Source organism: Bison bison, unplaced genomic scaffold, assembly GCF_000754665.1.
Source record: "Bison bison bison isolate TAMUID 2011002044 unplaced genomic scaffold, Bison_UMD1.0 scf7180017864291, whole genome shotgun sequence".
NCBI lineage: Eukaryota > Metazoa > Chordata > Mammalia > Artiodactyla > Bovidae > Bison > Bison bison.
The window spans coordinates 13,074,021-13,091,114 of record NW_011494863.1 but is presented as its reverse complement, the minus strand read 5'-3'; the positions used below and the strand labels follow the sequence as shown (position 1 = coordinate 13,091,114).

Below are 17,094 nucleotides of genomic sequence, written 5' to 3'. Positions count from 1 at the left end.
TTAGTAATGTACCAATATTTATTCCTTAGTCCTGACAAATGTACCGTGATATGTAAAGCATTAACATTAGGGAAAACTGAGTGAAGGGCATATGGGGATTTTCCATAAATCTAAACATAAAACAAAAAGAATGATAGTGATGGGAGATACCATAGGGAAGACGGTCAGGGAAAGCTTCGTTACAAAATAAAAATAAAAGACTGGTTTTGAAGAAGCACCTGCAAAGAGGTTTAAAAAAAAGTGAAGCAATGCTTTTAGCAGTCCCATAGATTTGGGGAAACAAAAGTTGGAATTTAGGACCCATCAAAGGGAAGATACAGCTGGTTTTCAGCTGAGACCCTGTAGGCTATACCCAAGGATAAAGGGAATCAGAACAGATGCCCCTCACAAAGCCTGAAACACAGCTTCAGATCACCTCGACCCACAGCTGGATCAAGGTGAGCTGTCCAAAGTCTGTCAGCCACAAGGAAATTCAATCCTTTCTAGAAGATAACATGATTCAAAGCCACTATAATTTTTCATAGACAATTTAAGGTGTTCACTTCAAAAATACCAGGCATGGCAGTATACAGGCACAAATGACCTAAATCCAATTTTTAAATACCAGGCAACAGAAACAAAGTAATAGATAACCCAGATTTTAGAATTATCAGACAGGAACTGTAAAATAATTATGATTAATATCTTCCAGAAAATAGGTGAAAAGATGGAGAATTTCTTCAGAGAAGTGGAATCTATTTTTAAAAAAGAAAAAGAAGTGGAAATGCCAACCTGAATATTAAAACAATTGAAATTAATTTAATAAATAAGTGAAAAACAAGGTTAAACACAGCAATGAGAAGATTAATCAAGAGAGTAGAAAACATCCAGACTGATGTGGAAAGAGGGATATAAAAATGCAGAAATAAGCATGAGCAACATAAGGCATATAATGAAAAAATCTAACATGTGAAACTGGGATTCTAGATGGACAAGAGAAAGTAAAGAAGCAATAATTAAAGAAATACTGAGTATTGATGAAATACATCAAGACACAAATTTAAAAGACTTTGAGCTTCAAGCAGTATACTCAAAAAGAAAATCTAAAGAGATGGAGGAGGAATGGGAAGCCTCCTACACTCTTGGTGGGAATGTAAATTGGTACAGCCACTATGGAGAACAGTAAGGGTATTCTTTAAAAAACTAAAAATAAAGTTTCCATATGATTCCACAATTCCAATCCAGAGCATATATCCAGAGAAAACTGTAATTCGAAAAGATCCATGCACCGCAGTGTTCATTGCAGCACTGTTCACAATAGCCAAGACATGGAAGCAACCCAGATGTCCACTGACAGATGAATGGATAAAGAAGGTGTGGTGCATGTATACAATGGAATATAACTCAGCCATTAAAAAGGAATGAAATAATGCTATTTATAGCAACATGGATAGCCCTAGAGATTACCACACTAAGTGAAGTCAGAAAAAGACAAATCCATGTGATATCATTTATAGGTGGACTGTAAAATAATGACATATATAAACTTATTTATGAATCAGAAATAGACTCACAGACACAGAAAACAAACTTATGGTTATCAAGGGGGTAAGAGGAGAAAGGAATAAATTAGGAGTTTGGCATTAACAGATACAAACTGCTATATATAAAACAGATAACAAGGTCCTATGGTATAGCTCAGGGAACTATATTCACTATCTCATAATAAACTGTAATGGAAAAGAATATATATAATATGTCTAAATCACTTTGCTGTACACCAAAAACTAACCCAATATTGTAAATCAACTACACTTCAATTTAAAAAAGAAAGAAAGAAACCAATCGTAGGGAGCCACTGTGATGTACGGCAGAAAGAATGAAATGATATCATTGAACAATACACTTCCAAATACCTTAAAGATTTAATATTTTAAACTAGAAAATATTTTGAACTGAATAATATTGAAAATATAACAATTTGTGGGATGTATCTAAAGTAAAAATCAGGAAAGAATACAAAGTTATATATATATATATATGTATATTAAATACATTGCATACATACATTATTAGAAAATAAGAAAAGTTAAAACCCAATTATATAAGCATCCATTTCAAAAAGCCAGAAAAACAAGGAAATTAACCCCCTACCAAAAAAATGAATAAGTTGAGAGGGGAAAAAAAATAACAGAAAACAAATTTATAATATAGAAAAAATTAAAGCTGGCTATTTGAAAGGGCTAATAAAATTGCTAATACCCTAGAAAAAGTAATCAAGAAAAAAGAGAGAAAGTACAAACTACCAGTATAACAAACAAAAGACATCACTACAGACTCAACAGACTAAAAAGATAAGAAGATGACAGAATTTTATGCAATTAAATGTGAAATTTTACCTAAAATGGACAAATGCCCAGGGAAAAACACAACTTATTAAAACATGATATGAAGCTTTTGTCCTCTCTCATCCAACCTTCTCTGCTTGTATTTTAGGTCTCTGAGTGAAGGCATTGGGAGCCATGACTTGAGAGGCAGGAGTTTTGAGGTCTAGATTCAACTTTGTGGTGGAACATTAAGCCAGTCACACCACTTTCCTGACCCCGGGTTGACCAGGCTATAAAGTGGAAGGAAAGCTCTCTCAGTATTTTATGCATCTGCCTCCTGTGAGACCTGTATGCAGGTCAAGAAGCAATAGTTAGAACCGGACATGGAACAATGGACTGGTTCCAAAGTTAGGAAAGGAGTATGTCAAGGCTGTATGTTGTCACCTTGCTTATTTAACTTGTATGAAGAATACATCTTGCAAAATGCTGGGCTGGATGAAGCACAAACTGGAATCAAGATTGCCGGGAGAAATATCAATAACCTCAGATATGCAGATGTCACCACCCTTATGGCAAAAAGTAAAGAGGAGCTAAAGAGCCTCTTATGAAGGTGAAAGAGGAGAGTGAAAAAGCTGACTTAAAACTTAAAACATTCAAAAAACTAAAATCATGGCATCTGGTCCCATCAATTCATCACCAATAGACAGGAAAACAATGGAAAGTAACAAGACTTTATTTTCTTGGGCTCCAAAATCACTGTCAATGGTGACTGAAGCCATGAAATTAAAAGATACTTGCTCCTTGGAAGAAAGGCTTGACTAACTTAGACAGCATATTAAAAAGCAGAGACATTAATTTGCTGACAAAGGTCTATATAGTCAAAGCTATAGTTTTTCCATTAGTCATGTATGGATGTGAGAGTTGGACCACAAAGAAGGCTGAGCACCAAAGAATTGATGCTTTTGAACTGTGGTGTTGGAGAAGACTCTTGAGAGTCCCTTGGACTGCAAGGAGATCCAACCAGTCAATCCTAAAGGAAATCAACCCTGAATATTCATTGGAAGAACTGATGGCTGAAGCTGAAGCTCCAATACTTTGGCCACCTGATGTAAAGATCCAACTCATTAGAAAAGACCCTGATACTGGGAAAAATTAAAGGCTGGAGGAGAAAGGAACAACAGCATGAGATGGTTGGATGGCATCACTGACTCAATGGACATGAGTTTAAGCAAGCTCTGGGAGGTGGTGAAGGACAGGGAAGCCTGCCATGGGGTCACAAAGAGTTGGACACAACTGAGCAACAACAACCATTGAGACTTCCTAAATAGCTCTGAGTTCCCTTTTTTAAAGCCCAAAGAACATAGGACTTTCCTGGTGGTCCAGTTGCTAAGATTCCACACTCCCAATGCAGGGGGTCCAGGTTTGATCCCTGGTCAGGGAACTAGATCCTATCTGCTGCAGCTAAGACCTGGCACAGCCAAATAAATAAAAGATCTTTTAAACCACAAAGAACAGACTATTGCTTTGTGACTAAAAATGTTTAAAAGTAGCAAGTGCATTCTCTAAGTTGGGTTAGGAAAGGCTGGCAGCAAGCTGGCAGCTCCTTGGAGGAAAGTCTCTTCCTTAGTCCCATTTTAAGACCCAAATTCATCATAACATTTCAGCACAATTAGGCAAGCTGCTTAGTTGCTCCAAATATCCATCTCTCTTTACAAAGTATCACCAGAGCCTGTCAAAGCAGCACTGAAGTCTCCAGCACTCTCCTCTGTGAATGTCATTCTGGACAGAGGATTGCCATTGTGTTAATTACATTAGCTGGCTCAGGACAACATAATCTCACCTGAATAACACTGTTCCTTCCTCTTCTTTTCCTCCCTCTTCTTTTCCTCCCTTCGGGTTCTCTGCCTGAACATTTCTGTTCTTCTTTCATTCACTCACTCATTTATCCTTGCACGAAATAGTTACTGAGCATTTCCTATATGCCAGGCACTGTGCCAAGTGCTAGGTATATATCAGTAACAAGCCTGGTAAAGCTCTTCCCTTGTAGATTTCCTTAACCTTTATCTTAGTTGGAATTAAAAAAAAAAAAAAAACAGTGGAAAGATCCTTTAGCCAAAATTAGGGTACCTGTATTCTTATCCCAACTCTGCTAATTTTCCTCTTCAATATATAAAAGAGTGGAATAGGAACAGTCTCTAAGAATCTCACATGGATTTTTTTTTTTTTTCAGTAGCTCCTAACTAATCTGAAGCTTTCATTTTGCCTCTCTCCTCCCTGCACATTTATTCTAAACACAGCAGCCAAACTAACCTTGTTAAAATGTTGTCAGATATTGTTACTGCTTTGCTCAAAACCTTCCAGTGGGTCTCACTGAAAATACAACTCAAAGTCCTGACTATGCCTTGGAGGTAGAATACAGTCTAGTCCCTAACTACTTTCTAAACTCTTTTCAGGCACCCTCTCCTTCACTCACTCCACCCAGGCACACTGGCCTCCTTGCTGTTTCTTGCACACTCTAAGCATACTTCCCCCTCAGGGCCTTTGAATTTGCCTTTCTGATGCCTGGAAAGCTCTTTCTCCCCTCCCTGAAGTTCACAGGGCTCATTTCCTCACTTTCTTCAGTCATTTTTTCAAAGATCTCCTTTTCAGAAGGCAGTCCCTGATCTGCCATGCCACAGTTGCAGTCCTCCAACGCTGCTGCTAGTCGCTCAAGTTGTGTTCAACTTTCTGCAGCCACATGCACTGTAGCCCATCAGGTTCCTCTGTCCATAGAATTTCCCAGGCAAGAATATTGGAATGGGTTGCCATTTCCTTCTCCGGAGGATCTTGGCAATCCAGGGATCAAATCGACGTCTCCTACTTTGCAGGCAGATTCTTTACTAGTGTTACCTGGGAAACGTGATCTGACTACCCTATGTAAAAGACCATCTCAGAGTTGGTCTCTGACCCTTTACCCTGCTTTTTCCTTTTTAATCCTTATTATTGCCTAATACATCATAATTTACTTATTTATCTTCTGTCTCCATCTGCTAGAAGATATTCTCCAATGGAAGAGGGATATTTACCTGTTTTATTCTGTGCTGTATACCCAGTGTCTAGAGCAGTGCCTGACATGAAGTAAATGTTCAATAAGTGTTTGTTGAGTTAATGAAAGAATGTGTCTCCTCTAGTAATAAAATAAGGTCTCAGTGCATGTCATAATTTAGTCATATTTGGAGGAGTTCAAATCTGGCTACTGGGGCCTATAAGGGACCAATAAAGTATTGGACTTAGGCTACAAAGGATGTTCACTAATAGCAAAAGACCATCAACTGAAGCCAATCCATCCCACTCCATTAAGAGTTCTGTTTCAGAGTATGGTGGTCACCCTAAGATTAGACTTGAATGCCATTGCTTCTATGCAGCTTCTTATTGGGAGAGGAGTGGGCATGACTATCTTTGTTTGACTTAGGCCAGAGAGGTTTGGTCATTTATCCAATGTCATCCAGGTTTTTTAAAGCTGAGAGAAAATAAGAACAAAAATCCCTGACCATGGAGGTCATGGTTTTTATTTGCAAAAGTGACATACACAAGACAGGAAGATCTGGGTATACTATTTAAGGCATAAGAAATATGTGAGGTATGAAGTAAAAATGAGAAACTTTTACCACTGTAAATCTGAAGTGACCATATGTCCCAGAGGTACAAAGTACTAGTTATCTTATGTATTATTACATCCCCAATGCTTGGCACATACTCAGGTTATGTGTGCTAGTTAAATAAAAGTAGAAGCCTCACATTAAACAGAAGCCTACTAGAAAACAGGCAATAATTACTCTCATCTCCTGCAGAGGCCACAGTCTTAGAGCCATTCACACCCATAAACAGCAACACCACACACACACACACACACACACAGCATCTCCTAAAAGAAAAGAAAAACTAACTGTACACACAGCATCCCTACCTGCCTGCAGCTTCCTAGCCAGGTCAGGAGCAAAAACAAAGTTGCCAGCTCACAGTTTACTTCAGTACCTCCACGGGCACAGCAATGACACAGATGGATACAAACATATACGTCTATGTGGACAGAAACCTATTCACAAACCCAAGTGTACAAATACACATATACATTTCACATTCACTTCAGAATTAGGCAGGTGGGATAGGCCAGTTTATATCCACAGAAATATGTGTGCTTGTCTTTTCCAAGCAAACTCAAGGTGGGCACATAAAGAAGTATAGGAACACATTCACAAAGATAATATTTATTTCAAGGTATGACTGTAAGAAGTAAATGAGATTATGTGAAGTGCACAACAGTGCCTGGTGCATTGAAGGCATACTAACCAAGGTTACTGATAGATAGATAGATAGGAGTAGATAGATAACAGACTGACAATATAAATTTGTATCAGACTCATGTGAATATTCACCTTCAAAGCAAAATTTCCTACTCAGTCACTAGTCAGAATTTCATGGGAGTTCTAAACAACTCATCACTGTTCTGGTGTGGGGGAGCCAATAGAAAAGGAAGTAATGAAGGGTGTGCTGTAACAGCGTGGAAAGTAGGGGGCGAATCCCTGCTGATAGGAGACTGGTGGACAAAGTTTTCCAGACTTCTTTGCTCAGAGAAAGCCTGAGCTTGGAGAGAAATAAGCTGTTAAGAACTATTCTAGGGAGAATTTTTGAGGCTATTTTGGAGGCTATTCAGCCTCCAAAAACTCAAAAGAAGGAATTCCTAAAGCTACTAGGTAAGAAGGAGGGGTTACCTCCTTTCAGTAGGCTGGGAGAGAGAGAGACCCCAGTGTCCCAGCCAGTTCAAATCAGCCAGAAAATCCTGCAGAGGCTATTAATCCACTAAAGTCCGATAGCTTGGAGAAAATCTGATTAACTCCACCTCCCCAGCTGGGCTCTAGAGTGAAATGTATAGCTGGTTTCTGAGATTCAAATAAGCTGGGGAAACAGAAGCAGGAGGAAGAAGGAAAAAACAGAGAATGGGAGCAGTAAGTACTGGATACCTATATGTACAACTTGGCACTACTATTATTTTGTAGCAAGCCGCAGCTCTCTGAGGCTCTGTTCCCCAAGCTTATGAATGTAAATAAAACTGTCTCCTGCCCAGTAGAAAGAGGACATATCTTGCAGTGAGGCCAGGACTGCTCCCTCTCGGCTGTGTAAACCGCTCAAGGAATTTCTCCTGTCTTTTCCTGCTGCAGTGGTCCTGAGGAGAGAGGGAGTGGGGAATCTTCCTTTATGGATCAGACTTCTTTCTGAAACCTCTCCTCCCTTCTCCTTTTTTTTTTTTTTTTTTGGTGGAGCCAAACCATACTACTTCAGAGCTCTAAAGAAACTCAGAGATCAAGTTCAATTCTTCCCTTTCAAGATGATAAACTGAGCCCAAAGTCACGTCTGAACTGGGACCCGTGGTGTTTGCTTCACTAACGTACAACTACAGTCTTTAAAAATAAAGGCAATATTTTGAAAGACCTCGAGAGATTAACTCCATAACCTCCCCCACTCCACCAGCAACCTGCAGTGGAGAGGGGAGACACGAATCTCATTCAGCACTCTAAGCGTTAAACTCAATCCACAGTCTAACACGCAATTGGCCAAACACTGGGAAAAGATCTGGTTTTCGCAGCCACGGGCCAATGAGCGCTTCGAGTGGGAGGGTTTGAAGATACTAAGGAGTTTTTCCCCCCTTTTTTTCTCTCCACCCCCTCCCGTCAGCCATCTCCAGCCACCCCCCTACCACCAATCCCCCACGCCGCCAGTTTGTTAAATTAATGCAGTAAGAAAGTCTGAAGACCTGAAGGAGTCCTGGCCTGAGGAAGATGGGCGAGCTCAGAAAGCCGAGATGCATCTGAAGCCTTACGCTCCTGAGCCCCGCGGGGTCGCCATGGACCCCGGCAGCCCCTGAAACTTGCCCTGAGCTCTCTCACGTCTGCAGCCCCAAGCAATGGGACACCTCTTCTGCAGCGATCATAACTTATTCGGCGGGGACCAGAGAACAGGGATCGCAAGGCAACAGCAGACGGGTACGCAGGCAGGGTAACGAGATTCCGGGACTCGGTGGTGATGCACCAGCCTGGCACATTCTCCGGGATTTAACTGAAGGCAACACCGTCAATCGCTTCCCCTAGCCCCTAACCCCCTCAGGCCAGCCCAGGGGCGTAAAGCCCTGATCTCCCTACCCAGGATGCTCGCCCAATCTAACGGTCCGAGGCCAGCGTTCTGATCTCCATAGATTTTTTTTTTTCCTTTCACGGGGCTGGCCGTTTAAACAGAAAAACAGGGGTAAAAAAGAAAATATACCCACCCCCAAACGTGCCTCCCCAGCGCCGCAGGGAGCCAACAGACACGCTGGAGTTTAACAAACAGCAATACTCTTCGCGCTCCTGAAAAGCAGGGCTGGACGCTCTCCGTGGTGCTGAAACGCTTAGAGGCTGCCTCTGTCCGTGGTACCTAGAGCCCCGTTGCTCCGATTTCCCCTGGGGCTCTCCCTCCGCGCCCCTGTTCCCCACCTCCCCTTAGGATTTGGATTATTTTCTTCAGCAGCGCTCGCAGGTTTTGTAAGTGCCAATTTGAAACATTTTTGCCCCCATAACTCGTGGACTACAAAGCACAAGGACCTGAAAAATGTACAGCTTCAATACTCTTCGACTCTACCTTTGGGAGACCATTGTATTCTTCAGGTATGCAATTTTTACTGACCACATCGCTCTGATGGAAATGGGGGAAAGGAGCATGGAGGCTGACTCTGTCCGTAATCCCCTCATTCGGGGGGAGGAGGGTGCTGTATACCGCGGCAATCGGGTCCTTCCATCCCCCGCTCCGTCCCTCCACCCCCCCTCCAACCGCCCGCAGGGTGTCTGGCTTGTGCGTGGAGGTCTGAGACAGTGGCCGCCCTGGCAGCTGTTTCTTGCGATTTGTTTGTCCTTCTGCCTTTTACACTCCCTGCCCCATCACTCTCCCCCAAACCCCCTGCATATTGACTCTCACTCGGCTGAGGACTTTAAGGGGAAGCTTTAGGAGTTACTCAGTTTAATTAGGACTGCATTCTCTCTAACCGCAGTGCCGAAAATCTCAGCTCTCCCGTCTGGGAGCCAAGTGACAACTAGCGGTGACGGGGAAGGTTGCACTCGAACCCACTGGACATAGAACATATTATTTTCTCTCCTTTTTTGTTGTTGTTTTCTTTTTCTGCGGTGTGGGAGTGGGGGGTTGTTGCTGAGGCTCAGTGATTGGAAACAATAGCGTTATGACCTCAGGTTGTAAAGCTCTGAACGTGGGTGCAGAGGGGAATCTACTCAGGAACAGACTCCGGAACACATTTCTCTTTTGAAACTTTGACTCCCTCCTATCTCCCATTCATCTTTCCAAACTCTGCTTGCTAGCTGCAGATCCTGAACTGAGGGACAAGTCTCATTTGTTTTGTTTTTTTAATTTCTGTCTATCTCCAACTCAGAAATGAGTTCCCCCAGCCACCATCTCCTAGGTTAAAATTTTCTGCCCATAGGCTTAGCATTCTTACATTAGCACAAGTGAAAAGTGAAAAATCACCTCTTCAGGAAGCATTGAAATGTAGTCTTTTCGTAAGTGGGTGAATCATGCCATCTTCAGAGATGGTTATGATAAATTCCATTTACATGAATTGAAAAAAATTAGTCTTCTCCCATGACCTGCAGGGATCATTAATCTTCTTCATTTTAGACGTCTGCCTCTCATGTTTTACCATCACATTAGATTAACAGTCACTTGAAAAATCCACTCTAGGTTATTTTTAAAAATAAGTAAACCAACACATATTAGTCTTTCCCATCATAAATCTACAGCAAATATTTCTTGTTGGATTTTTTTTCATTTTTACATTATTGTGAACTCTGCATATGAATTGTTGGTTTGATTAATCCAGCGGTTGGTTTATTAAATGAATGACACCTCTCTCCAGATTGTAAGGGTCTACACGTGATCCTCTCTTCATATGTTTCTCTTGGGATGAAGAAAAGACCTCTCTCCTTCTCTGAGATACCCAACGCTAAAGCTTCTAATCTCCAGTTCAAATAATTATTTGATAGGCCATAGTCCTGCCCATAGCTCAGAATACAAATACTCAAGGAATCAAATTTAAAAAGTGCAACAATCCAGGGCCTTGTGAAATGTAGCTACTTTATGGGCTAAAGGGCAGGAAGTATGCTCTGAACAATACCAAATTCTTTCTCTTCTACATACATAGTAGAAGTGGAAAACGCTGTGGAGGTGGGATACTTGGTAACATTTGTATGCAAATTGATTCTGTTTGGCTTTCTGAGACAGAATTGAACCAGAGAGATTAAAGTGCAAATTAATAGGACCAAGCACATCCTTCCTTCCAACTCCTTTTTTTCTTGCTGAACAGTATGTAATGCTTGATTTTTCTTCTCTCAGACATTGTCTTTCACAATAGGGAGACAGTCTGAAAGGTTGGCACTGTAATCATTTAGATAAGGTTAGGAATCCACTGTGTTAATTTTTTAAATTATGGGTGGTGGCTTATCAGGACGCATAACTCCACATCTCCATCCCCTACCTGCGACAAGGCAGACAGGAGCTACAATGAATATGGGATATAATGCCATGTGTTTATAAGGAAAGAAGAGTCATGACTATGGAGAGCTGGGAAGGGAACGGTGCTGTTGCACTTTCAAAATACAGAAATGGCTACATTATTTGGGGAATAAAGGTTGTTTTAGAACATGAAACATAAAATAGGAAATATAAGAATTGAACTAGGGAAATACCCTCGGCAATTTTTCAGAGAGATGAGAAAAATAAAAAGGTCACAAGGAGAGAAAGTACTGTCTATGTCTAATTGGCATTTTCATTACTCTCTCATTTTTTAAAGTTTAGGTGAAAATACAGAAGCATTAAAACCTGGGGGCTCAAGAGAATGTATGTAGAGGTAATTGGAGACTGGTTCCCTAGCAGATTCCATGTGAATAACACCTTCTCCCCCAGGGGACAGGTACCATGTTGCAATGAGCCAATCCAATCATCTCAGGCACCCAGGTAGTCCTTAGATTAAATGAAGGCCAGCTGCTCACCTTGCTGGGGAAATCTGGGGGCTAGGAAAGGAAAGGCTCTTGATGACAGAAGTGCTGCTGCATCCACACACAACCAGCAAAATGACAATAATGACAGCAAAACAAACAAAACAACATGCAAAGTGAGTTTGCATGCCAACAAAGAGAAGGAATTGAAGCCTTAGAAAAAACTGAGGGGGAAGAATAAGAGGATACAGGGGGACAAACAGCATTGCAGTCCTTACAACTGTGTCCCTGTAAGTAAAATGAAGTGAGTTGGCTGAAGTTCTTGTCCTGATATTTTAAAAAACCTACGGTTCTAAAATTCTATGAGTGATATTCAAGTATTCAATAAACTAAATGCTGCCTCTTTGTTTTTAGTTTGGGATGGGGCTTTATATCCAGACTGGTCAAAAGCAATAAGCAAAGATATGTTTTTGTTTTTGTTTTTAATGGGAGCATATTCCTTTCCAACCTCTTTTTAAGTAGAAGGAAACTTGATTTGATTCCCAGAGCCCTTACACTGGCTTATGGCTGGGAAAGGGCCCAGGATGAGCCCCATATTTTCTCATCTTCTGAGTAACTCAATAGATCCATGGTATATAATCATGTTTCTCGATCTTGGCACTACTGACATTTTGAACATTTTGGAAAATTCTGTGATATGAGGGCTGAACTATGCATTTTAAGATGTTTAACAGTATCTTTGGCATCAATAACCCTCTCTCCCTTAGTCATGACAATCAAAAATGTCTCCAGAAGTCTGGGATGGGAGGAGGGCACAAAATTGCCCACAGTTGGGAACCACTGGTAAAGAATGATCAAATATTTAACCTAAGACTCTGATGAACCAATTGTAATGAGGAGGAAAGTCTTTTCTTTAAGAAAATGCCCCCCTGGAACACAAAAGGCACAAGAGTGAAGCAAACAAAGACCTAGCTTGTGCTTGAGACCAGAATAAAGGCAGAGGAGATAAACCACGTCTAACCCATGGGTGGTTTTCCCAAAAGATGATCAGCTTTCCTTTATTATCACTTCTGTCTGCCAACCCATAGGTGTTTCCTTGCACAGAGTTTTGTACTGAATATGGTACTCTCTGGCTAAGAAAGGTCATGGAAACCTTGAAGGAAAGCTGTCTCTACCTCACTGAGGTCAAAAGGAGCATGGTAAACAGATTGCTTCATATCTCAGTCCTGAAAAACCACCCAGCTGAAAGGTAAATGAGCTTTCTTCTGAGGAAGCTCTTCTGGCTTCCCGTTCTCCAAGCTTGCCAAGAGGAGCAAATGACAACCTGGATCTTTCCCTCCTGGTAGCATAGCTGTATTCCTTCTCAAATCTTACCTGCTGCATTTTGGGCACTGCGGAAAGTGTCTAGGAGCTTCTGGAGCAGGCCAAGGACTTTTTCCCCAGGAAAGATGCCCCTTGGGCAACTTTGCATTAGGGCCAATCAAAATGTCAGTCTACCCTCTTTGGGGGCTCAGGAAGCTTGAGAAAGAGAAACTCTCATGTTTTTCATTCCTGAGGGACATTTTGGACAAGAACGTCAACCTGGTAAATGGAGTCATGAATCAGCACATAACTTCTGCATACTTACAAAACTGGGAATGACCTATCAGGGGAAATGGAGGGAATTTATTTTTGAGACCACCTTATGAAAGAGGCTGCGACCATGCGGTGCCATGGAAAGCCGATTTGAGAGCCTTACTTGGAGAGTTTGACTTTTCTCTTATCCTGCAGCATGGCTCTGATGAATCCCTTTCCTTCATAGGGACTCAGTTCTCTTACCAATCCACTCAAACAATTAACTCCGACACCTCTAATATCCCTCCCAACTCACATAAGGTCTTCATAAAAGACAGAGGCCCATTCCCACAAAGGCTCAAGCTGAATTTACCTCAGTGACGATACTGCCTTCTTTCCTACACCAGGCATTTATTTGTGTTAACGTGCCCAGTCCAAAACTAGGCACTGTGCAGGGGAGACAGAGCTAATAGATGCCACAGTCCCTGTCCTTGCAGAAAGGGGAGACACTGGTCCTTTTAAAGCTCCATTAAATACCTTTTTCCTTCATCAGAGGGCCCGCAGAGCTCCCCTTCAGACAGTCTGTGCACGCGGCCTGCGACAGCATCACATTTATGTGGGCGTCATTAACTTTATTTCCTTCATCAGCTGGCAGAAGCCAGAATGATTTTTAAGATGGATGGCACTGTCTCCTGCCTGGCCATCTTGACACTATTCTGCAGGTTCTCTGCTCCTTTAGGCAAAGTGGCCTTGGCCTCAAGGGTAGAAGACCCAGGATCCAGAATTTAGCTAGTGGCATGCCCTTGAGAGGGTTTCCTGACCTTTCCAGCCTCACTTTCCCCAGCTATAAAATAAAGAGAATTGACAAATCACTGTCTCTAAAATTAATTTTCCCTGTGCCAGTCAAGGATTATCACCTCCCAATCTCCTTCACAATAGAGCAGTTTTGGTAGCAGGGTATTTCAATTATTATAAGAATTATATTCACGTTCAAAGGTCTAAAAGAATTGAGGACCATAATAAATAATCTCACTTCCTGGAAAGCTATCCCAATCTAGACATGATTATTGATAGATTCCATAAATATGTCAGTTTCCCCAGAAAATGCTTTGTATGATGAGAAAATATGACGTCTGATCATTATCCTCAGAGATCTGAAGAGAGGCCTAAGAAAGAGACCAAAGGCGTCTATACTCTTGTCAGTGATTCTGTTTAGGTTTTTCCCTCCCCTATAAGGCTAAGTTTTTAAAAATTTGTTTACCAAATCCCATCCATTGTTAACTTGTTTTCCCCATCTTTACTAACCAAAGATAAACTGCCAGAAATACTGAACATCATGTGATAAGCAATGCCACCACAATGAGTTAACCTAAGAAAATACAAAAGAAAAGGTGTGATGCTTTCTTGTTAGTCTATAGAGCCTTGTCAGAAGTAAATATGCAATTTGATAATCTCTGAAATGTTTAAAATGGATTCTGAGTCCTCATTACTATTTAATAAACCCTCTAGGTACTCAGGGACCCCATTTGGGAAATATTAGATTTGAATTATTCTATATGGCTCCGAGAGAAGAACTGGAATTAATAGATTAAATATATTTTTAATGCACACACACAAATTCTGTTTTAATGTAATTCAGAACCTTCTGACAGATCAGTCAACTGTGTACCGGCTGCCTCAGTTGTAGTAAGGGTCCCTGTCAGTGGAGGTATGCAAGCAGAGACTGGAAATCCACCTCCCAGGAGGGATGTAGAAGGAATTCAAGCTACTTTTGTGAATTGGGATTTGTAATTTGCTGCAGAAAAGTAAATGAAATGCAGGTCAGAGACAAGTCTTCCCCCGGCTCCTGATCTCCAAATTATCATCTGATCTCTGTAAATTTTCCAAGTCATGCCGTAAATACACATCCACTCGTGCCTTTTCCTTCTCTGAAATGGCTTGGATAATAAATTGGGCGATGAACACGCACATACACACACAAACTCATATGCGACCAAGGATTATTAAAAGGAAATCACCTTGGTTATGTAAGACTCTGGCTTTAAGAAATGAGAAGGACCTCAGAAATAAGACAATGTCAGAGCCAGAAAGACCACCAGAAAATTCACTGGTTCACAGACCAGTCCTCAGGCACAGATGGTGTTCACAGGACTGAATGGATGAAGGCCTCGCAGCCCTAAACTCCAGCTGTCTCTCCTGAACCAACTCCCTGTTCAGCCTCCCACAACTGAAAACACCATCAGGCCAGCCAGGAAATTCATTCAGAAAGCACATTGGAAGGGAACAATGCCCTGAGATGCTGGGGAGAGGGGTTTCTATGCACAGTGCTTATGCTTTGTAGTGCAAGCCCTTATGAGGGGTGCTGAAGCCCTGGCGCTTTTGAAACTCCTTATAAAGGATCCCTTTGTGGTTTTCTGAAGTTGATATTGTCCGAGTCCCCCGAGGCTAATTCAGTGCAATTAGATTACCACTCTCTGCTTTTGAATTCGGCTGTTTTTCAGTGTCTGTTGCTAAATGAGTTTACCATCTTAACGGGGAGCTGCTGACAGTCATTATCCCAGCCGTGAAATGGGCAGCGTTCTCTCTTGCCTCGTATACTGGGCAACCCCAGGCCCCTAGAGAACAAGGCTCTGCTCCCTCGCTCGCGAAGTCCAGTCTCCATCTCCCATCCATTCACGCCCAGAGAATATTTTGCTAGAATCATGGAGACTTGGGGCAGTTCTGTAATTCAACAGCTCTCACATCTAGCTATGAGGGGCTTGTCAAGCATACAGTTTCCCACCATCATACTAAACTAACTAAAACAGCATCTCTGAGGATGGGGACCCAGAAATCTCTAAAGGTAACAGGAGTCACTAAGTCAGAGCTTCTCAAACTTCAATGTGTGTGGATCCCCTGAGGATCTCATTAAGATGCTGATTCAGACTCAGGAGGTCTGGGGTGGAGCCTGAGAGCCTGCATTTCTAGCAGCCCCCAGATGATGCTTCTGCTTCTGTGGACCACAGGTTTGAATAACAAGGCTCTAAACCATTCTGACCAGGGACTCTGGACATGGACCAATCCATTTATCTTGCAGATGGGGAGAGAACAAATGACTTCCTCGAAAGTGAATGCCAGCCCACCCAAGGCCCTACACAAATGTGCTCATCCCCCAAACTTATTCTTCCACAACACGTTGTGCCCCGGACTCTGCTGCTGTGCTTTGCTTCCTTTGACCCTTTCACTTGCTGTGCTCCCTCATAAACACAAACATGCACCTTAAGAAGGGTTCCTCAGGGAGCTATTTGTATCTCCAAACTAGGGGGGTAATCCTAGTGCACCAAATAGTCTCATTCACACAGCTGGGAAGTACAATTGTGTGATGGGTGGATGAAGAGAAGGGGCACCTGAGGAACTGGCTTTGAATGCTGGCACCAAGGGGCCCTGGAGCACAGCAGTGAGTCTATAGGGACTGAAGGGAGAGGCAGATCAAAGGTGATCAGAAGGAGGGAATCTGTGCTTTCTTTCTCCAAGGATGATCTCGCTGACAAGTCTTCCTGTGGACATTGTACTATTAACTCTGCATAACTGGAGGCTTATTTAGGACTCCCCAGATGTTCAGAGACTGCCATCCCTTCTGTCATCTGTCTGATCTCAGAATGATGTCCTTCCTTCCTTCCTCTCTAGCCCTTTAACCCGTCATCCTTTCCAAAAAGCATATTAGTATCTTACACATCTAATAGAGTGACTGTCAAGATCTTCAGCCTTTGAGAGCTGTGTGTTTACTGCTCTGCGCTCAGTTCTGCAACACTCCCCAGCTCCAGAGGAATGCGGCAAGGCTGCTGCAACCCTGGCTGCCAGAAGACTTGCGGGGTTCTCTTACAAGAGCACTCCACAGTCTATAGAGTGTTTCACACCTGCATTCCCATATGAGCTTTCCAACCACCTTAAAAAAATAGATATAAGGCAGTTGCTACTATCCCCATTTTAGAGTCAAGAAAACCGAGACTTAGAAAAGTGACTTCCTTAAGACACACTGTTAATCTCAGGGTTATGTCAGATTCAAATACAAACTTCCTTCCTCCTAGCTCACCACATTGCCTCTTTCTTCTTAAAGTTGGTGTGTGTGTATATATATATATATCCCTAACCTACAGCTGGACTATCTACATCCCTAACATGTATATACAGTGCCCTCCTTAATAGGTACCCCTCTTTATATATTCCTCTCAAAGTTGCAGCCC

The 17,094-nt window shown here is 42.0% G+C and overlaps 1 protein-coding gene across 2 annotated transcripts in view; it reads left to right on the top strand.

Moving 5' to 3' along the window:
- The first annotated feature begins 8,699 nt into the window (after positions 1–8,699).
- The window catches only part of GLRA1 (glycine receptor, alpha 1), an 86,595-nt gene continuing 78,200 nt past the window's right edge, over positions 8,700–17,094 (top strand). Inside the window, exon 1 of one of the 2 annotated variants that reach the window (XM_010850604.1) lies at positions 8,700–8,983. In XM_010850604.1, coding sequence (XP_010848906.1) covers positions 8,928–8,983 — 56 coding nt within the window. In that variant the 5' untranslated portion in view covers positions 8,700–8,927. The remainder of the gene's footprint in view (positions 8,984–17,094) is intronic. The other variant, XM_010850605.1, reaches the window with a different exon arrangement.